The sequence below is a fragment of the Pogona vitticeps genome, chromosome 2, assembly GCF_051106095.1.
Source record: "Pogona vitticeps strain Pit_001003342236 chromosome 2, PviZW2.1, whole genome shotgun sequence".
Classification (NCBI taxonomy): domain Eukaryota; kingdom Metazoa; phylum Chordata; class Lepidosauria; order Squamata; family Agamidae; genus Pogona; species Pogona vitticeps.
Genome location: NC_135784.1, coordinates 265,695,193 through 265,716,243, shown reverse-complemented (window position 1 = coordinate 265,716,243; position 21,051 = coordinate 265,695,193). Strand labels below are relative to the sequence as shown.

General features: G+C 41.2%; 1 protein-coding gene across 1 annotated transcript in view; it reads right to left on the bottom strand.

Moving 5' to 3' along the window:
- PCSK1 (proprotein convertase subtilisin/kexin type 1) overlaps window positions 1–20,680 on the bottom strand; it is a 48,232-nt gene extending 27,552 nt beyond the window's left edge. The window contains exons 1-6 of the mRNA XM_020793237.3: window positions 20,105–20,680; window positions 13,258–13,362; window positions 8,005–8,115; window positions 7,223–7,369; window positions 5,758–5,834; window positions 1,160–1,248 (exon numbers count right to left, since the gene is read on the bottom strand). Of these exons, the coding sequence (XP_020648896.2) occupies window positions 1,160–1,248; window positions 5,758–5,834; window positions 7,223–7,369; window positions 8,005–8,115; window positions 13,258–13,362; window positions 20,105–20,284 (709 nt within the window). The 5' untranslated portion in view covers window positions 20,285–20,680. The remainder of the gene's footprint in view (window positions 1–1,159; window positions 1,249–5,757; window positions 5,835–7,222; window positions 7,370–8,004; window positions 8,116–13,257; window positions 13,363–20,104) is intronic.
- Window positions 20,681–21,051: the final 371 nt, after the last annotated feature.

The following is a 21,051-nucleotide window of genomic DNA, read 5'->3' as shown; positions in this document are numbered from 1 at the left end:
AGTGGGGAATGGGAGAGGCAAACAGAAATTATTTTGTGTTTTCTCTGCATTAGCATTATAATGCACGGCTTGTTGTGATGCAAATAGAAAGGCTTTGTCCTACGTTTCATGCTAGAAGGGTCTGAAAATGCACTGCATGGATTCAGTTTTCCAGTATTTTTGATAAGGATACTCAGTAGCAACCCATGGTCACTAATTTAAAAACCAGTTGCCTCATTTTGTTGTCCATAAAGATGTGGAGTAGGATGATAAGATCTGATGGGAAACTGATAGCTCATCATCCACATAGTGGAGATGGGAAGGCATTCAGCATGTTGTTCTTTGCAGGGGTCTCATTTTCATTAATTTTTTTAGAAGAGTAGCAAGTTCTTCCTCTTAGTACTAAAACGGTTATATTTCAAAATCCTCTGCAACAGGCTAGATTATTTATGAGGTGGTGTTTAAGATACACACCTATCATTCTATTTAAAAACCCAAACCAAAAAGCTGTCTAGTGTATTCCATGCCTTTCACTCAAGCACATATGTATTGTTGTTCTTGTTGATGTTGTTACATACTGCCAAGTCACTTCTGACTTACAGGGAATCTATAGTGACCTCCAAAAAAATCCTATAGTCAACAGCGCTTAAGGCTGTGGCTTTCTTTGTTGAATCAATCCATCTTTCAGCCTGAAGCTGAAAGGGCACTCATTGTGACATATCTCTTATTTGGTCTTCCTCTTTGCCTGTTGCATTCAACTTTTCCCAGCATTATAGTCTTTTCCAAAAAAATTCTAGGCTGGCTTTCGGCAGGGCACTGGCCAAATGCAGATGCATGGCTCTGTCAATGCAATGGGAGTGATGTCACTTGCAGGGGAAGAGTCCCTGCTTTGATTTTCCATTGTGTGTAACTTTCCTTCATTGCACAAGATTCATGCACAACCCAAAACTGAAGCAGGAACTCTTTCATTAGCAGTAATGTGCTGCTGGTTGTGATGTCACTCTTGTTGTACCAGTGAGCTATGCAACAGGATCCTGCTCATTATTTTGCAATAAATAAAAGGCTTGCAATAATGGGTACCTCTACCCAAGATCCTCAAATCACTAATGCTTTGTTCAGTACACCCTCCAAGATGACTCTGATGGAGAGGGGATTCTACTAAAATAAAGTTTTAGCTTACCCCCAACTTTTGAATTGTATGCAACTCCAACTCCACATTTTATGTTGTTCGCTTGCATGGCAATCTCTCCTGCACACCGTGTTCCATGTCTGCAATAAAATCACCATATAGATTATCTACCAGTATTATTGTGTCAAGATTATTCATCACAAAACTTCAAACTCATATGAGGCAACCAACCATTGATCAGACCACAATGTGAGCACAACATGTACTGATATTCTCATTCAGTTTCTTGGTAAATGAAGTTTTACCATGGATATAATTGCTTAATTTCAAAGACATACCTGTTTTTGCAAGAGAACAAAAAAAAAATACTATCAAAGAAAATTTTCAGTATCTCTGATATGCAGATACCAGGGTCTCTTGTAAGACAATGACAGTATTTACACATACACAGCATCCTTACTACTATGATAAATGGCAAAAGGTTTCCTTTGATGTTTTCTATGATCTCTTACCTTTACTGCATTAAAAAATATGCTTCCCTTGTGGAAAGCTGCCTTTTAAAGCTTTGTATGGAATGGAGCTGCTGAATGCTGCCAGTATGAATTCTATTTACATATTAATAAAGAATAGATGTTATTGCCAAGATAGTAGAGTTCAGAACGAATGCCATTTGAATCAGAGGATAATAGTCTCTCATTGCTGATAACTACTGCAGCTAACAGAGCGATGTATTTTCAAAAGCCTGGTAACATTTATCCTTTGAAAAACTTGCACTCTGATGATATGATTTTTGCTGTAACAGCATCCACATAGTGAATTAAATATCATTTTGCCTGACAGGTGGTATTGAACCCTAGTGTAAGTCTCTTATTTTGTCATTAAGGATAGTGACACCCGAATTTGCTTGGAACAGCCAATTGTTCCGGAGTCCACTTTTGAAAATAGCTCCTTCTCTTTTCCTTTTACTGGCTTTCTCAAGGCGCTGAAAGCTCAGCCTACAAGAATATCATTGGGCAAGTTGTACTTGCTTGAGTGGATGGGTTCCAGAGAGACAATTAGTCACCTCCTTAGTTCAGTGAGTATTTGGTTAAAGAGCCAGAGGTTGGGAGTTTGATTTTGTTTGTTTGTTTCTTACATTTCTATCCCGATCATCTAGTGGGTGTTAGCCACCCACTACTTTGGGTGGCTAACAACAGTTAAAACACAGCAAAACAAATGTCCAAAAAGGACATAAATAAAGAGGGGGGAAAAAAAACCAGGATGTCCAAAACAGAAGGAAACCTGGACAGCAAATCAAAATCAATAATCAGTTCAGTTTATGGACCCTTGAGGATGTCAAAGGGGTAAGATATTTGCCACCATATTTCCTGGGAGAGGAATTATTATGTAGAGCCTTGAGCAAGGCTCTGGTGGTGCCCGAGACTGCACAGTCTCAGAGCACCACCAGAAGAAGGGACTGGGCTATTTATTTATTTATTTATTTATTTATTTATTTATTTATTTATTTATTTATTTATTTATTTATTTATTTATTTATTTATTTATTTATCTATCTATCTATCTATCTATCTATCTATCTATCTATCTATCTATCTATCTATCTATCTATCTATTTATTTATTTATATCCCGCCTATCTTGTCGTTGCGACCACTCTAGGTGGCTTACAGACACGTAATATAACAAAAAATAATAAAAAGAAGAGTTATTACATTAAATATACAATGCTTCAAGATGGGAAAGAAAAAGAAAGAAAGAAAAACCACAAAAGAAAAAAGGGGAAAAAAATCAGATCTTAACTGGAGGGGAAGGCCTGCCTGAACATCCATGTTTTTAGTTGGTTTTTAAAAATACCCAGTGAGGGGGCTGCGCGAATCTCTGGAGGCAGATTGTTCCAGAGGCAAGGAGCCACCGCCAAGAAGGCCCAGTTTCTGGTTTTTTCCTTCCGAGCCTCCCTCGGCGTCAAGCTCCTCAGCCTCACCTCCTGGCTCGCATGAGAGACACAGGTAGAGCTTGGTGGGAGTAGATGTTCCTACTTCTGAGTACTCTATACCTAGAAAACACTGGGAAGGGTCACTATAAGTCAAAATGGTCTTGATGGCACATAATTCATTTCATTATTTTCAAGAAAAGTAGATTCAATGCATTGTTGTCATGTTGCTCTACAAAGGAAGATAGAAAGGGCATGTATAATATTTACAGCATTATTCCATGCTGTATTTTTATATGCCTATCCTTTGCTAGAAAAGAAAAGAAAAAGTGGAGGAGAAGCTTGCAGTTACTTCCTGATAGTCAAGCACTAAACAAAGTGAACTAAATTATGGGAGGTGTCCAACCCTGCTGTGACAATCAAATGTTTTCCAGCACTTAAAGAATTACCTCTTCTAACTACAGGCTATCTGTAAGATATAGTTTGGCTCTCAGAAGTAAATTCTTACTGGCTGAAATCATTTTGCTTAGCATAGGAAGCCACAGGCAGAGTAGGATAGTTGAATCAATAGGCATTATTTGGTGAGTAAACTCATTTGTAAGTGCCATTGATCCAATGGGCCTACTCTAGGATCAGCACTACACTAAACATTTTGGAATTCAACCATTGTCTTTAGAAAGTTTACTTCCAGGCAGAACTTTTAGGAAGAATAATATATGGACATGCTGAAGCCATCCATAACTGATCAATCATAGCATGACACTCCATCATTACACTCAGTCTTCTTACAAGTTACTTTCCAATCTCTTCTCCTCAGTAACTGTGCATAGAACTGTAGACATTAATGATTTAAAAGTCATTTACTCTTTCCAGCAAATGGTAGGAATAACTGCTCTTTGAGGGCCAAATTATACATTAAAGATGAGCCCCCATTAAAACTGAAATTGCATTATGTTTGTAAATTACAGGAGGCAAGAAACGCTTCTGCTATGACAATCACAGACAATCAACCTCTAAGGAATTCCCTGATCCAGTCCCAATTTATCTGTAACAGATAATTGGCTCAGTACGGTTCAGAGCTTCTTTTAATCAAAAAATCTTAATACCATGCCAAACTGAATTCAGTACAGCACTTGGTGGAAAACAGGATATTCTGATGCTCTGAAATTATTTGACAAAGTCAGAATTGTAAACCCAAATCCTGTTGCTTATTTATCCCTGCAGAAGGCAAACAGTGCTACTGATTGTGTGTTCTTGTGGGCAGTTAGCTAATCCGCTGGATTTCCAAGTACACATTCAAGCCAGAAAATCCAAGTGGGGAGTCATTAGTTGCCTGTGAGAGCACAGAGCAAGTCATGCTGTTTGCCTTCTACAGGGATAACGAAGCAACAGGGTTTGGGCCACAGAGTTAGAAGGGTATGGAAAACCACTAGCCCATCCCTTTTTATCTCAACACAGATCAGCCTCTGTCTGACAACCACTATGTTCTACACACAGAGAGCAGGGGTACTTCCAAAAACTTGCATAAATTCTGTAAATTCCTCAGACCTCATGACATGGCTGCAACTTTCATGTTCTAAAAATAAACAGAAGATCTGATAAGGGACCCTCTGCATGACATGTTGTTAACATTCATATTGTGGTGTGAACTTGCTGCTTTTCTCAGTAATTTGTTGGTGAAGAATAGTGCCCAGAAGAACACCTTTATGTGGTTGAAAACCTCATAGCCTGGGTTAATATAGCCCCTTCTTATCCCTCTGGTCTGTTTAGACAGCAAGATATAAGCCTATTTAGATGCTACAAAAACTGATGCACTCCACACACAGTGATGGGACTCTGCAAACCTCACCTTTCTATCATTACTGTAGACATGTGAAAGTGGCTATTTGAAGAAGTATAAACCAGGAGCCCATATCTTTTTGTTTCATTGAACATGGAAAGCCTGCACTCCAGGTTCACAATCTGTGCGTTGCAACACCCACGATCTGGTATGCCCTACCCAGATTTGCTTGGGGTTCTTGTTGGTGAATCTATCCCAAGCAGGGTTGGGAAGCGAGGCTAGAAAAAGCTGGGGGGGGGGGGAGCAAAATGGGAGCAGGTGGGAGGGAAATTGCAAGCCCAGCCAAGCAGAGGGGAGAGGACCCTCCCATCAGGCAGTAGATATTTGGTGGTGGTGTTATGTGCTGTCAAATTGCTCCTGCTTTGGAGGGGGGCTATGAATTAATGCTCCCTCCCTCACCCCCAAAAACCTTACTCCTGTAGAAAAATCCCTGCTTCAGTCTTGTAAAATAAAGACTGTGGTTTCTCTATTGAATCTGTCTCAAGTTCTGCATTGCTCTTCTGGTATTGTTGTGTTTTCCAGGGAAGTTTGTCTTCTCACAATAGTTTGTTCCATTTAAAATGCCTATTTTTTGGGCTTTTTTGCAAGTATGGTGCAGGGTCACAGGTTACTTGGGTGTTATAGACTGGAAATAGTTTGGGAAACCCTGATCTACACATGTAGAGCTTCTTGCTCTTCAGACAGTTGCTTGTACTGTGATTAAAGCAATGATGAGCAGAATGAGGCTATCATTCTCCCTCCATCTTGTGTGGAGAAGACCAACACAGTTATAACTAATGAATATGGCTATGATGAGTGTCACTAAAACCACTAAGCCCTTTGAGGGCTTATTTCTAGAAACAGTTGTCATATACCTTAATAACAGCAAGAGGTCACTTACTTGTTTTCATTTGTTGGGTCATATCTGGGAAATGGATCATGATCGTTGTCATTGAAATCATAACTTGCCTCAGGATCCTAAATGGAAACAAACAAAAGAAGAGATGAAATGAAGATACAGAGAGGCCTCTTCCGAAACCCACAATCAAACTGTTGAGGCAACAGAGACATGAATATGAGAGCCCTTCCAGATCAGAACAGAATACTGTCTTCATCAACATTCTGTACCCAAAATAGCCAATCAAATATCAATGGGAACCCCATGAGGAAGATATTAATATAATTGTTGTTCAAAAACATACTGTCTCTTATAGGAGCCGTATGGCATGGTGGTTAAACTGCAGTACTGCAGTCGAGAATCTGCTCATGACTTGAGTTTGATCCTGACAGTCTCAGGTAGCCAGCTCAAGGTTGATTCAGACTTCCATACTTCTGAAGTCCATAAAAGGAATGCCCAGCTCACTGAAAGTGTTCCTTGCACAATTATGTTGTAAATAACCAAGAGAATGCTCTAGCATTAAAGGGCAGTATATAAGCAGCACACATTATAGGCGATATTTTGCTGCAATGAATAGTAGCTATCAATAACGGAGTCTTCTGTTAAAATACAGTATAGCACAGGCGTGAGTTGTTGTTTAGTCATTAAGTTGTGTCTGACTCTTCGTGATCCCATGGACCAGAGCACCCCAGGCCCTCCTGTCTTCCACTGCCTCCCGGAGTTTGGTGAAATTCATGTTGGTAGCTTCGGTGACACTGTCCAACCATCTCATCCAACTCACAGAAGTGAGTGTACCCTCTTAAATTTCATAAATATATCAATATATCTTTTCATGTGACAACACTGAAGAAATGACACTTGGCTACAATGTAAAGCAGTGAGTATACAGCTTGTATAACAGTGTAAATGAACTGTCCCCTCAAAATAACGCAACACACAGCCATTAATGTCTAAACCTCTAGCAACAAAAGTGAGTTCACCCCTAAGTGACAATGTCCAAATTGGACCCAAATAGCCAGGAGTTACCTCCCTGGTGTCATTTCTTTAGTGTTGCCACATGAAAAGATATACTAAAATATTTATGAAATATGAGGGGATGTACTCACTTCTGTGATATACTGTAATTACATAAATTGTAATATGTTTTTAATATAAATATTGTAAGCAATCTGGATTTTTTTCCCCCTAACACTGATCTGTTTTCATGAAATGCATAAAACATGTCATGTTTTATTGCTCTGTATTTTTAAAAATCTACCTGAGGACTTTTTGGGGTTGTCTTGTTTTTATTCTCACAACAGCTGAGTTGTGAGGCTAGGCTGTCAGATCCCCACTTCGATAACACCCATTGAGCCTGACTGCTGAACGGGGATCAGAACTGAGTATTCTGACATTTAAGCACCAATAATTCTATCCACTGTTATGGGAAATGACAACTGATTGATTGCTGCTGAAATATTGAACTCACATAGTTGGGGTAAATGTCTGTATGATTCCACTCCAAGCCATCATCAAGCACGGTGAGGACAACCCCTTTCCCAGTAATCCCCTTCTGCCACACTGGGAGCACATGCAGGTCCAATTTGGGTAGAGACGGAGTCATTCTTGTATCTTGCTAGGAAAAATAAAAGACAGCAGTCGTGCAATAATTATAAAGTAATCTTTTTCCCATGGTGAGACTCACAGACATAGATCTCCAGAGGGCCCAAGATCCCCCAACCTTGCTTTCCTAAAGGTAAAGGTTCCCCTTGACATTTTTAGTCCTGTCGTGTCCAACTCTAGGGGGCGGTGCTCATCCTGTTTTCAAGCCGTAGAGCCAGCCCTTGTCCAAATACAGTTTCCTTTGCCACGTGGCCAGCATGACTAGAGATCGCTGTTTTACCTTCCCACCAAGGTGGTACCTATTTATCTACTCGCATTTATATGCTTTCAAACTGTTAGGTTGGCGAGGAGCTGGGACAAAGCGACAGGAGCTCACTCCATCTCATGGATTTGATCTTACAACTGCTGGTCTTCTGACTCCGCAGCACAGGTTTCTGCGGTTTAGCCCACAATGCTAAACCATAAGAAACCCAGCACCCATGGAACTATTTCCATCTTAAAACAAAACAAAAAATGCTTTTTTTCAAAAGGCCTGTAATTCCTGGGATCTATGTATTAAGAGTTTTTTGAACTATGTGTGGTTATAGGTAGTAGACCACTTTGGAAATAACACTTGAACATAATCTACTCAGAAATGCGAACTCTTACCAGATACCACTGCTGATTCCACATGGGGTCATTGAAAAGATTTTCAGCTGAATCTCTGATTATTGAACGTTTACTTCGTTTCTTTTCATACTGTTGTTCTGCCCAAGAGACCTGAAACATTTTTACCAACAGCATAAGTATATAAAGACGCCAGGGGTTTCTTGCTTTTAATTCTCGCAGACTAAACATTATTTATTGTGTTTGTTACATCATCTCTTCCCTAAACAGCTCGAAACACCATTATCAGCCGTACAACTTTTCTGTGAGATAGGTTGTATCTGAAACAGCCCTTGATCAGAGCCAGGGGACACACACACACCCAAATTTTGGGGTGAGACATCTCCTGTTCAATCATGAAGCACTCCTGGATGAGCCTCACAGCCTGCTGTTCTCCATCAGTCATTCATACACATGGAAAAGGGGACAGAGAATAGCAATGCTGCCACTTTGCAAGGTCATACGTGGTCCTGACCCCCTCCTTAGAAAGTCATGCCAAAGTACCAGGGTGAGGCCAACTGTCTGGTCCTGTTGCCTCCTTTCCCTACAGAAGTTATTTGTGGAAAGCAACTGCTTAAAGTTGGAGCACTTTTCCCCAGTGTGGTCCCCCTCCAGATGTTATCAGTCACAATGTTCGTCCACCAGTAACATAGTATGGATGATAGAAGTGATTGTCTTGACATTGTTTGAGATACACACTACTTCTTATCAGCCTGCTCTTTTGTTGCTGTTACTGTTAGAGACTACAAATACATATTCCCCAGGCAGCATTAAAAGGCCACTGGCTATACTGGCTGAGGGATTCTGGGAGTTGTAGTCTTTTTCCAAGCTCTGTTAATTAGTCAAACTCTTGTCAAAGAAATGGCTCATTCATAGATACACACATTTTACAACTGTTTCCTTCAGTCCTTGAACAACACCTTATTTGCTTGAACTAAAAAAAGCAATTATAGCCATGAGTTTGGGAACTGTGCACTATAATGATAGTACAGTACACTATAACAGCAGCAAGCAGCATTATTATTCACAGTCCATATGTTCCTCCATGTGGTGCCATCATTGCATTTGATTGCAAACTATTCACATTTCGAAAATTGCTATTATTGGGTCCTAACTAGTAATATAATAAATACACTAATGACTGTGGGAATATTTGAGATGTCCTGCTTAGTGGAAGAGCATTCCCATTATGTTGTCAGGGTTATGTTATTTTGTCTTGGTGTAGGGTTATTATTTACTTTAGGATATTAAATAATTGAAATAATTCTTATAAATCAAGTTATAATCACCCAACATTCAGATGTTAATGTTAAGAAAAGGATAAGTGAGACTCTCCAGGCCTTCCTGGAAGATAGGTCCTCTGGTGTAGCTGCAATTATCCTAGAGTAAAACCTGACTGATGGCTTATTTATTATGAACCAAAATTTATATCCCCATCTTTTAGGGCAAAGCCCTTCAAAGACCATTCATAACAATGTGTGAATGCTTTCAGTGTGTCTTCTTTTTCCACTTTTTTTGCACTGAAGGGGATGTCTAGACCAGGACTTTAGAACATGAGGAACATCTTCTCTTCTAGGGTGAATAGCAGATATGGGTGCAATTTTCACAGAAGCATAGCACAGGGGCAACAAATTAATATCTTATCATAATAATTCCTACCAATCCTTTGGGTAAATTTTTCTGTTGATTTCAAACAGCAGCAATAACTGAACTAATAGCGCAGTCTTGTATATGTTTGACTTACGTGTTTGGTGGGTGTTTCTTCCTAGCATGCATGTTCAGATTGCAGCTCAAATCATTTCTTGATTTCCATATTATTTCTACATTCCCTCATCAACCCCTTAGTAATATTGAATATTGCAGCATTTTTAAAATAAAAGTGTCAGGCTTTTCCGTGAGCAGCCCACAGTGTAGAAATTTCAACATGATTGTGATATTGTCAATAAGTGTGTTAACATTTGCTGGAAGGAGATTGGACTACTGGATGCTACAATTTGTAGCAGTAGACATATAGATGACATTGTATAGACTGTTAACAAATTCATAGTCAAAGCATAGGTCTTGGTTTAGCTAAATTCATCATCCACATACAAGAGCGGCATATAAGTATATACTGTAGGAAATGTTATTTCACAGAAGTCAAAGCAACAGTCTCTTTAGCCCCATATCAGCAACTCTGAGTGGCTGTAGCTCTCCAGGGTTTCAAGGATACTTTCCTAGTCCTACCATGAGAGGCCTACTATCCCCATCCAAGTTTAAACCAGGCCTGTACCTGCTTAGTATCTGAAATCAGAAGAGACCAGGTGTGTTTAGGATGGTATGACAGGATCAGCAAGTTTAGGGAATGTCGAATAAAACAAAACTCTAGAGCACTGGTTCTTAACCTTGGTTTACTCAGGTGTTTTTGGACTGCAACTCCCAGAAGCCTTCACCAGCAGCTGTGCTGGCAGGGGTTTCTGGGAGTTGCAGTTCAAAAACATCTGAGTAACAAAGGTTAAGAACCACTACTCTAGAGGAAGCATTAGCCTATTGTTCTTAACCTTAGGTCCCCAGATGTTCTTGAACTACAGTTCCCAGAAATCCTAGCCCGGTGGTGATGGCTTCTGGGAGTTTTTGTCCAGACACATCTGGGGACCCACGTTTGGCAACCACTGGCACAAAGTGATGAGAAGGAAGTTCCAAAACCATCTGGTAAGGACTGAGGATACTGTGTGAAAACAGAACATTGACTGGCCCTTATGTCAGGGCATGAAATTAAGCACCCTGCAAGGAAACACAGTTGGTTAACTTTTTGCTGAAACAGAAGAGGAGGAGGTCCGCAAAATTCTTTGGATCAATAAAGTAAGCACTAGACATGAAGCAACTTACTCCTATGTGATTATAAACAGATGAGAAACTAGTTATTTGTACTGGTGAAAATAAATTTCCTATACCCATAGATTCCTGAATGAGTGCAGAAGTGTCGATAAAATGACATTTTTGGATAAAGAGCTGTCAGCATTAGCACACCTCCCCAAATTATATTACTAGAGCTCTTTAGCAAAGACTGCCAAGCACTTCCACAAGCAACAGATCTCAGTAGTTTAGCAGGAGGAAGCCATGGCACTTAAACTGGTATTGAACTGCTGTATATGTGAGGTGCAGATACCCTTTTGCTTATTTTTGTTGCAAGATGTCTACATTAATTCTGAAATTATTTTCAGTAATGTTGATGAAGCATCCTCTTGGGCTTTACTGTGCACAGAGCGACTGCTATGCACGGCATCTCACCAAGTAATCATGGATGCTTCTGTGATTCCAGCTCGGTGCATGGGAAAACCCGAGAGGATACAGGCCATTCTCTTAAATCAATGGGGATTCACCTAGGAGACTAAAGAGCAGAGATTTTTCTTTTTCCCTCTGCATATTCTTATTTTTACCCCCAGCTGACTCATTTGTAGTAGGCTGCTCTTGACCTTACGTAGATGTGGGAAATGGAGGCTCTAGTACAAGGGCAGGGGATTAGAGAAATATTTGTCAGCTTCTAAATTTCCAAATTACAGCTCATTCTGTCAAGCACTAATTTGAATAATAAATGCAACATCAATGCAAATGGAAGAAATTGTCTAAATGTCACTTGCGTCATTTTAAAAAATAACCAAGCGTCTCTCTAAATATATGCCACAACATAAATGGGTTTTATAAGGTATCTGATCTGCTACAATCTTCTTATTTCAGACAAAATATTAAATAAGACACATTTTTTTAAGCTGAAGTTTTACATAGGAGAAAAACCCAACAAGATTTTATTCAGTTTTTACTATATAGCCAAGACACTGACAAATAAACAAAGGAACCAAGGTGATATTGAGCTCCTTCATAATTGTGCTACTTCAGGTTCCATACTGGGGGGATAATGGACAAAGGCAGTTTGTGACTAAGGCAGAGGATGATCCCCCTGAAAGTTTCATGGTGTACCCTCTGTCTTGAACGATGAGCTGTCCCTTGTGATCATCTATTTAAAAGCAAACTCTAGAACAGAGTATTTGCATATATCGCACTTTTTAAACACAGCGGCCAGAATCGTTATTTTACTTATGTATACCAGCATAAATCCAATGGTGTAAATTTTAGAAGTGAACATCCACTGATTAAGAAATGGAAGTTTGTCTCTTTTTTTTGTCACACATCAAGTCATGTGAGTTTGTGACTGGTATGCGGCAAGAAATGCAAGCACCGTCTTAACCAGCTGCAATTTGTGCTGAGATTTATAGACCTGGATTTATGCCAGTCTAAATACAAGGTTCTGGCCATAGTATCAATATGGTATGATGGGGTGGACCAGGACCAGGGAGATCCCAGTTCAAATCCATACCCAGCCATGAAGCTCCCTGGTTGACCCTCGCCTTTGCGCCATCTCTCAGGATACAAATGAGGACAGAGGACCCTGTACTATAGTTAGAACTCTTCAAAATGGGATATAAATCTAACCAGAGCTTGAAGAAGTTACTTTCCTCCTGAAGCCCTTAGCAAATGGATATGTTGGCTCAGGGACTCTGGGAGTTGTAGTCCAAGGGCAGAATGTTCTTTGTTTTTACTCTGTGCACAATCCTTAGTTGTTCTTTCCCAGCATTTGCACAAGAAGATAGGCATTCACCATTCCTTTGCATACATGGAAACACCATTGTTTTCAATGGGGTGGTCTCTGGCTCACACAACAGCATTGTGTGCTATGCCTCTAGAGCATTATACTCCATGTTTCCTTAAGAGGATTTTATCCACACACCTATTAACTTTTCCCAACCTTGGCTGGATAGTTTAGTGGTTTAGTATCTGGCTATGGAGCCAGAGGTTGGGAGTCTGGTTCCCCAACGGTGTCTCCCGGCAAGAGAACCAGCTTGTGTGGTTTTGAGCAAGCTGCATAGTCCCAGGCTAGCCCCCAGAAGAAGGGAATGATAAACCACTTTTGTGTATTCGTAGAAAATGCTAGAATGGGTTGCCATAAGTTAGAATCAACTTGACGGCACACAGTTACAAATTATGTCGAAGGAAGGAAAGGACAAGCTAGAAACTTTCTCCCTGAAACATGAACATGTCATTTGTTGGAAGATTGGACCATGTTGGCTTCTGACATTTGGACTGGCCATTCTTTCTTATTGGCAGGCAGAAAAATCCCATCTGTGTTTGCTCAGAAGGAAAGCCCTATGTGTCTAATAGGCCAAATTTCTTGTGTGTTTGGGATTGCAGCCGACTTGGAACAATAAAGGCAATACTTACTCGATGATCATCAGAGAGCCTTTTAGTCAAGTGAGTAGCACTTCTTCGATACCTTCTAGGATGGCTCTTATGTCTGAACAGATAATGATTCTCAAGTGATCCAATCTGAAATAACACAGGGTGATTCAAAAGGCATTTGCTGATCACAAGCAACAGTTGATAGAAGCTGATAATCAGAATTTTCTAGAAAGGCTTTAAATTTGAGTATCTTAAATATCACTTGCTGAATGTTTATTCCAAACAGAAGTGTGTGTATAGCATGTGGGCTGAAATTGTACTTCACCATTCTTTTCATTATATTGTGTTCTCACTCAGAAATGAAAACGACTGCCCACATGCATGCTCTTCTTTATCTAATACAAGAGCGCATCACATCAAACAAGGCAGAATTTATCTGAAAACAGGAAGAATCAAATATGGCCCAAATACCTTACCCATGCATGCGTACAGACAAATAACTACAGTATCTGTTTTTTTTCTTTTTAGAACAAATCATTCCTTTGTCTTTCACCTCAACTGAAACAAGAGTTCAGTGCATGAAACATTTGTCATATCATCCCATGCATGCAACATGCCACACAGTGCTGAACTGGGGCTCCACAGCCAAGCCAGAGTTGCTGCCCATTTGCTTCCGGTCACAGCCGGAATTCCATGCATGTGGGGTGGAGCCCCCCTCCCCCATGTAAGCAGAAAATTAGAGGAAATGTTGTATGCAAGTTTAATCAGAAAGGAGTCCCATTGATTGCAAGAGCCCATAGGACTGCAGATGCATTACTGTCTGTTCTCTCTAAAAGCATTCTGCGCTTGTTCAGCTGCTTATCTACTGGGTTCATATCCTGCTTTTCTCCCAAAGACAGGAATCAAAGGAGGCAAATAATAACTTCAAATAAAAGTCTAATGCAATTCAACACAAAACAAGATAAAAGATTAAGAAAAATATAGATAGCCCGTTTTAAAATAAAGAAAGAATTAAATACATTAAACCATCAATTTAAAACATGCCCCAGAGATTGGAAAAATAACTTTTTTTAATGATGTCCAGAATCCTCAGGTCAGAGTGCCATGACACCCTGTGGGATTCAAGGAATGTTATACACCCAAATGAACTGTTTCTAAGTACTGAGATTTCCCTAAGAAAATGGTAGCACCCAAATGGTTAAAGCAACTCTTTCCCCAATGACTGGTCAGTAGCTCCTCATCTGCCTGGGAGACACCTTCTCTTGTGTCATCAGTTAATGTGTCTCTGAGGGGTAGGAATGAGAGGAAATTGATCCTCAGAGATTTCAGAGCCTGGACAGGCTTGTATAGGAAGAAGTGGTCCTTGAAAGTGCTGCACCGAACTTGTATAGAACTTTCCTGGTCGTCATTAGCGTTTTTAATCCTTTTGATGCTTTGTAAGCCTGCTATTGTCTGCATACATGACTCTGTAATGTGTCAGTACTAATACTAATAATGCTACTAGCACCTTCTCTACCCCCACTAGTAATATTATTACTACTATTATAAGCATCTAGTTTCTTAAGATGTTAATTAATTGCTTTTGTTGGTGGGTATAGGTCATTGTGAAATACTTTTATTTAGAAATACATATTCCCACACCATTCCATGAAACTATTTCTGTTGGTGAAAGTATTTCACCAGATATTTGGACATTTTGATACTACTGTATATTTACAGGTACAAGGAGGAGGGTCAGTAACAGAAAAGTCTCAAGATCAAAATATTGATTATTATATCTAATGAGTTTCACAAAATACCTGCTAAATACAAGGAAGGAAGGAAGGAAGGAAGGAAGGAAGGAAGGAAGGAAGGAAGGAAGGAAGGAAGGAAGGAAGGAAGGAAGGAAGGAAGGAATCACATTAAAGTAATCTAAGTACATTACATGAACTTATCTAAAAGGCCCATTGAATCCACTGATGTTTACCTTTGAATAAAGGTATGTATGTCAGTTTTTGGTCCTAGTTTGCCAAAATGATTTTGCATTCATTTGAAATAAATGAATGTGCTTCCAAGGAACAGTGATCCAAGTTTAAATTATTTCTTCAACTATCTGAAGAAAAATTTCTTTGGGTTGGATCCAGGCTGTCATACTTAGACTGTTGAAATCAATGGACTTAGAGCAGTCATGCTCAACTGAAGTCCCATTGATTATTTCCCACCTTCCTCTCAAAGCTGGAGCTCAAGGTAATTCATAACTTTATTCAAAACAGTACTAATAAAAACATGGAAGCCATAATGTGAAACCACAATTAAATGGATTATAGCATTGAATCTGAATCAAACTGGATATTCATCCAAATAATATTAATATTGTGGTTTTCCAGTACAGTATCTCATCATTGTCTTGCTTCATCACTTGTGACATCTTTGAACCCCAAAAAGGGATATAACCATCATTTCCTTTACCTCAGACAGCAAAATATCTTAATAATCCTGGCAGTTATGACCATATCCACTGCTTCCAAAGTATCTAAGAGACATTTATTGGAGCCAAAGAGATATTTTGGGTTTCTGCTACAAGCTTCCTCATGTGGGTTTACTGGTGGCAGCTCCATCAGATTTTGTAACACATAAACTGGGCAATAGCATCTCAGCCTAGTCCATTTCATGTCAGTGCACCATTATTCTAAGCGGCACTAACTACAGTAGGCATAAAAATGCCATAATGAGCCAAGGAAGAGACTGTATGAGAGAGATAAAAAGATAATGTAAAGAGTGTGCATATATGAAGATGTAAGAGTTTATGAACAAGAAATTTACTATTATTGTTACACAATCTGTTATGCTATTTAGAATGGATTGAAATAAAGATTTAAACAAATGTCAATGCACCATTACATTTAGTGCAGCCATCAAAATACTGCATATTATTCATTAGGGAGGTACCCTGTATTCTAAGTTTTTCTCATGGGATATTATTGTATTTTGAAATGCAGTTAATTATACAGGCAACAACAAAAATAACACACTGAGATCACTAATAAAATTAAATTCTCATTGATCCTTAGTAGACATACTCACAGTTATCTTTGTGGGATTAAACTAAGACACCTGGACGAGAAACTGATTATCTGATAAAAGATTCGGTATATAGACGTTGTCTAGAGGGGCGGGGTAAAAATCGAATAAATAAATAAATATAAATAAATAATACTGTACAGCATTCCTAAGGAGGGTGAATTCAGAAAATATGAGCTGGCTGGATATTTCAGTGGTTTATGTATCTGGCTACAGAACCAGAAGTTGGGACTTTAATTCTGCAGTGTGCTCCCTGGGAGAAAAGCCAGCCTCTGTAGCCTTGGGTAAACTGCACAGTTCCAAGTTCCCCCCCCTCCACCGAAGAACAGAATGGTAAACCACTTCTGAGTAAACCACTTCTATCTGGAGAACCCTGAAAAGGGTCATCATGAGTCAAAATTAAACACACACACACACACACACACACACACACACACAGAGAGAGAGAGAGAGACAGAGACAGAGACAGAGACAGAGACAGAGACAGAGACAGAGACAGATATATTCATATTTGAGCGGAATTTCAGATGTTTCAAGGGCTTCTATACAAGAAATGAAAGGAAATAATGCTGTTGGAATATTTATTTTAAAAATTGGGATTCATTGCTTGTTCTAAGGCAGATTAGACCAGTCAAATCCCTGCCGTCCTTCTGATGGCAGGCGAAGTCCTTTCTATTCAGACAGGGTTTTATGCAGTTGACTGGCTGCTGAGCACAGGGCTTTGAATGGGTAGGTCCTGTACTTTTAAATTATTGTCATTATTTTAATGGATGACCTTTTAAAACTATTTTCAATTCAAGTGTTTTGTACTATTATAATACTGCTTTCTTATTTGTACCTCTTTTCTAATCATGTTGTGAGCCAGCTTGGATCCCAGTTCTGTGAGAAAGGTGGAACATAAAATATACACATACACACATTGCTGCATTTGCTAAATCAGTTCCCACACAATCACATCCCTCCAGTGTTCCAGTTTACATGACAAAATTTCCAGTTACATGGTATACATGATTTTGCTACTATATGCACCTGTTTAAGATTGTAATATTCCAGGTCATTAGGTCTCAAATGTCAAAATCAGAATATTGTGAAAGACTCTGCATTGTTCAAATTAAAATGCATGCATAGAATGTGGTCAGCATATGAGTTCTAAAATGAAAGCTGTTGAAAGGATTCTCACTGAATGTGGAGCTGCAGTATACCTGCCGTGGCTTTTGCCCTAGTGGCCCCTGCTTGTTTTTCCCTCACAAAGGCTCATGTCACGTTCTCTTCTCGCTGCCACCAGTGGATTACTTCAATCCACAATATAAATGATGTTTGTCAGAACACTTGTGAACAGAAACAACTTATTTATTGAAGTGAAGCAGATTGGATAATAACAGAAGTCTCTCAGATACACATTATACATAAGCAAATCATCAACAGTCCTCTCAGTACACACTTCTTCTCTTGCTATATTATTACCACCTTCTCTACTTATTTTCCTAACCAGCTCTATTTCTCTCAGTATCTGTTCCCTCTCTCTCTGACTAACCAGCCCTATCTGACTCCTCCTTCTCCCGCCAAGCCTCATGTAGCTGCTGACTCCGCCTCTCCAGCCGTCTCATAGGCTCATGCAAATCAGCTCATGAATATGAATGGCGTGAGTGACGTGGGCAGTCACCACACCCGTCAACCTGGAAAACCTGCCCTCCAAATCAGTAGCCTTTCCTTAATTATGACTTCACAAGTTTCAGAGATAAAATCAAATTCTCATACTGAGCTTTGATCCTCGCTGGCTCAAGTTAAGTCCTCTGTATTAAATGAGGTATTATTGTGTTGGGGGAATGAGCTGGTGTGCTACACAAGAAACCTGGTTTTAGACATGTACGGACCTACAGTGATGCACACCAACATACTGCACAAACAACCAGTCCAGAATTGATTCCATTGTATACCACAAACACATCCTCCAACATTTCATCCTGCACAAAATAAGGAGATTGATTTCATTTCAATGTGCTGTCTTATTAGTTGCAGCAACATTTTGCAATAGCCAAGTATATCCTGTACTCCTGCCATTGGCTGATACAGGATATTGATACTGGTCAATATAGGGTATAATGTCAGTAAAACTCTATCGGGCAATTGCTCTGTGCCAGCATAGCTGACTTCCTGGCCATCCAAAGGTCTACAGAATGTCTTGTTGATTACTGTAGTTCCAGTATCACCTAGCAGATCTGGGTACTCCTGCTCTGCTTTTGCGTGATGGTTTGGCTTGCCACCAATGCAATTTGGTCAACACCCACTGCTGTGAAACACAACACTTGGGTCAGCCCCTGCTCCTGACACAGTGACTAGGGCATAGCAGTGCATCATTTCTGACACACACTTTGGCTTTGTCAGCCCAGCACTTCACTGAATCCAGTCATTAGTCACTCCTTGTAGGGTGGAAAATGTGTTAAATATGCTGTCAGCCCGGATAACCAGCCTTGTTCATGGCAGTGGCAAATGAGGGTAATAAAAAAGAAAGTGGCTGTTAGACTTTGATCTCCAGCCTTCTGGTTTTGAGCACCCTCAATGCTTGTCTTTTGGACAAGCACAGAGACACATTTGGCTGTTTCTTTAGAAACCAGCTCAGAGGAGTTTGGTTTCTTCTCTGTGGAAGTCAAGGGATGGAGTGCAGGATACAGTTAGCAAGCTCTGCAAGACAACAGAGGCAAGCCTGCTGCTATTGCGTAAATGAAGTTACTCATCCTTGACAACCGTGACGTCATGCCACGCTAAAATGGGGGGTGAGGGAGAGGAGCGCATCTGGGGGAAATTCCTCATGGAATAACACTTTGAAGTGTTCAAGGTCCGGGGCTTATTTTTTTCCCCATTGACACTGCATTCCCCCCCCCCAAAAGCTGGGAAGCACAAAACCACTACAAGAGCAGAAAACTTTGAGTAGCAAATGGACCCGTTCTTTCTAGCCCACACCACTGTACCCGTTTGTTGAAGAGGAGGAGGAAGGGCAGCTGGAGATCAATTGTCCCTATAGGCAGAGAATCTCTTTGCATAAACCCAGGTACTTGTGACTGCCCCGTAAGGCACTCCCCTCTGAATGGTTTTTCCACAGGTCTCAAAGGAGAGTCCGTGGCAAATAAGAAGTTCTGGGAAAGGGACCTGCCGAAAGAAGGCATCATTCCTTCTGCAGCCTTACTCAGAGAACGGCAAGAGTTTAGGCAAAGCAAACTTGGATTCCCTGCAAGGGTTTCCTGCTAGTAAGCATTCACCTCTCTGCTCCCTGCCTTGCAATTTCCAACATCTGCCTCTTGTGCCCCTCCACACTCCACTGCACGTTGTCTTGTCTCCCAGGAAGCAAAGGGTTGCAGAGCTCAATGGATTGTGCAGTCCTTTAGCCCATGCATGACATGAAAGCCTTCTCTGGCTGAAGGGCTGCCATATTCAAGAGGGTGGTGGAGGCTGGTGGGGCGGAAATCAAGCCAGGACGATAGTATGGAAAGATCGGGCAAGAGAGAGATCGGAAAACTTTTCCAAGGGACCTCAGTAAGAACCCCTCCCCTCTTGACAAAAAACAACGATAACAACAATAACAGATGGCTGAAGGGACCCTGTCTATGGCAAGGACCATTTGATCAGTTCCGTCCGCTTCCTCCGACAGAACCAACGGTACCAATGACAGCTCTGGTCAATTACACCGTCAGTCAATTGCACAGGGAAGACTTGGGCGCCCTTTTCTCTCACCCCCCCCCCTTGGGTTGGGAGAAGCGGGAGAAATAAATGCGTCTAGCTTCCCCCAAGAGGAGGACGAGTGGATGGGGAGGGGAAGGGGGGTGAGCCTTACCTGCCCCAGAAGCTCATATTCCAGTTCCTCTGCTATGGCCTTTGCAGCTTCTGGACCTCCCGGGATCTCGGCTGCCCATTCATTGACAAACTGTCTCTCTGCCTTGGCCAGGATGGCCACCGTCCAGGCGCAAAAGAGAGCCACGATAAGGCATTGCCCTGCCCAGCATCTCCTTGCCATGGCAGCGGGAGAGAAAAGGGAGAGGCAGAAAGACACACAAGAGCAGGAGCAGCAGGAGACACTGATACCGTATAGATGTTTTTTTTTGTGTGTGTGTGTGTGTGTGTGTGTGTGTGTGTGTTTAAAAATCAAACAGTTGGAGAAATCGAGACTGTGCTATTATCTTTCTTCCTTTTTTCTTTCTTTCTTTCTTTTCTTTTCTTTTCTTTCTTTCAAAAGGGGGGGTGTCTCTTTCTCCTCTTGTAGCGACGCGATCCGGCGAAGAGAAGCCACGGGAGCGGGCAGGGTCACCAGAAAGCGTGTCTTGCCGCGATGGCAGGTCCTCCCTCTTCTGCCCGGCTTCTCCTGCTGGAGCCGCTCTCAAACCCGCCACGGCCAGAATGGGAAGGAGTGTTTACACGTCAAGACGACGAAAGCGATCCCTGACGTCAAATCTCCCGGCCTCTGGTCTCGATGGCGGTTCCCCAGGGAGAGGCGGAGCGGCGGGGAGGCGTCCGCCCGCGGAGAGAGCGAGAGCCGCGGCGAGGGGCTGCTGCCAGCCGCGCCGGAAGGGAAGCGGCGGACAGGAGCTGTCCATGGTGGACGGCGGTCCTCCTCGCCATCGGGGCTCTCTCTCCTTTGGCCACGAACCCGGACCGCCCACCGCCGGCTTCCCGGCAGGGAAGCGAACGCTCTTCCTGCAGAAAAGGAAGGATGCTCTCCAACGGGTCGAGCTCTAGATCCCTTGACGTTGCTACCCTGGATGCTCGATCCGGTGTCACCCTCTT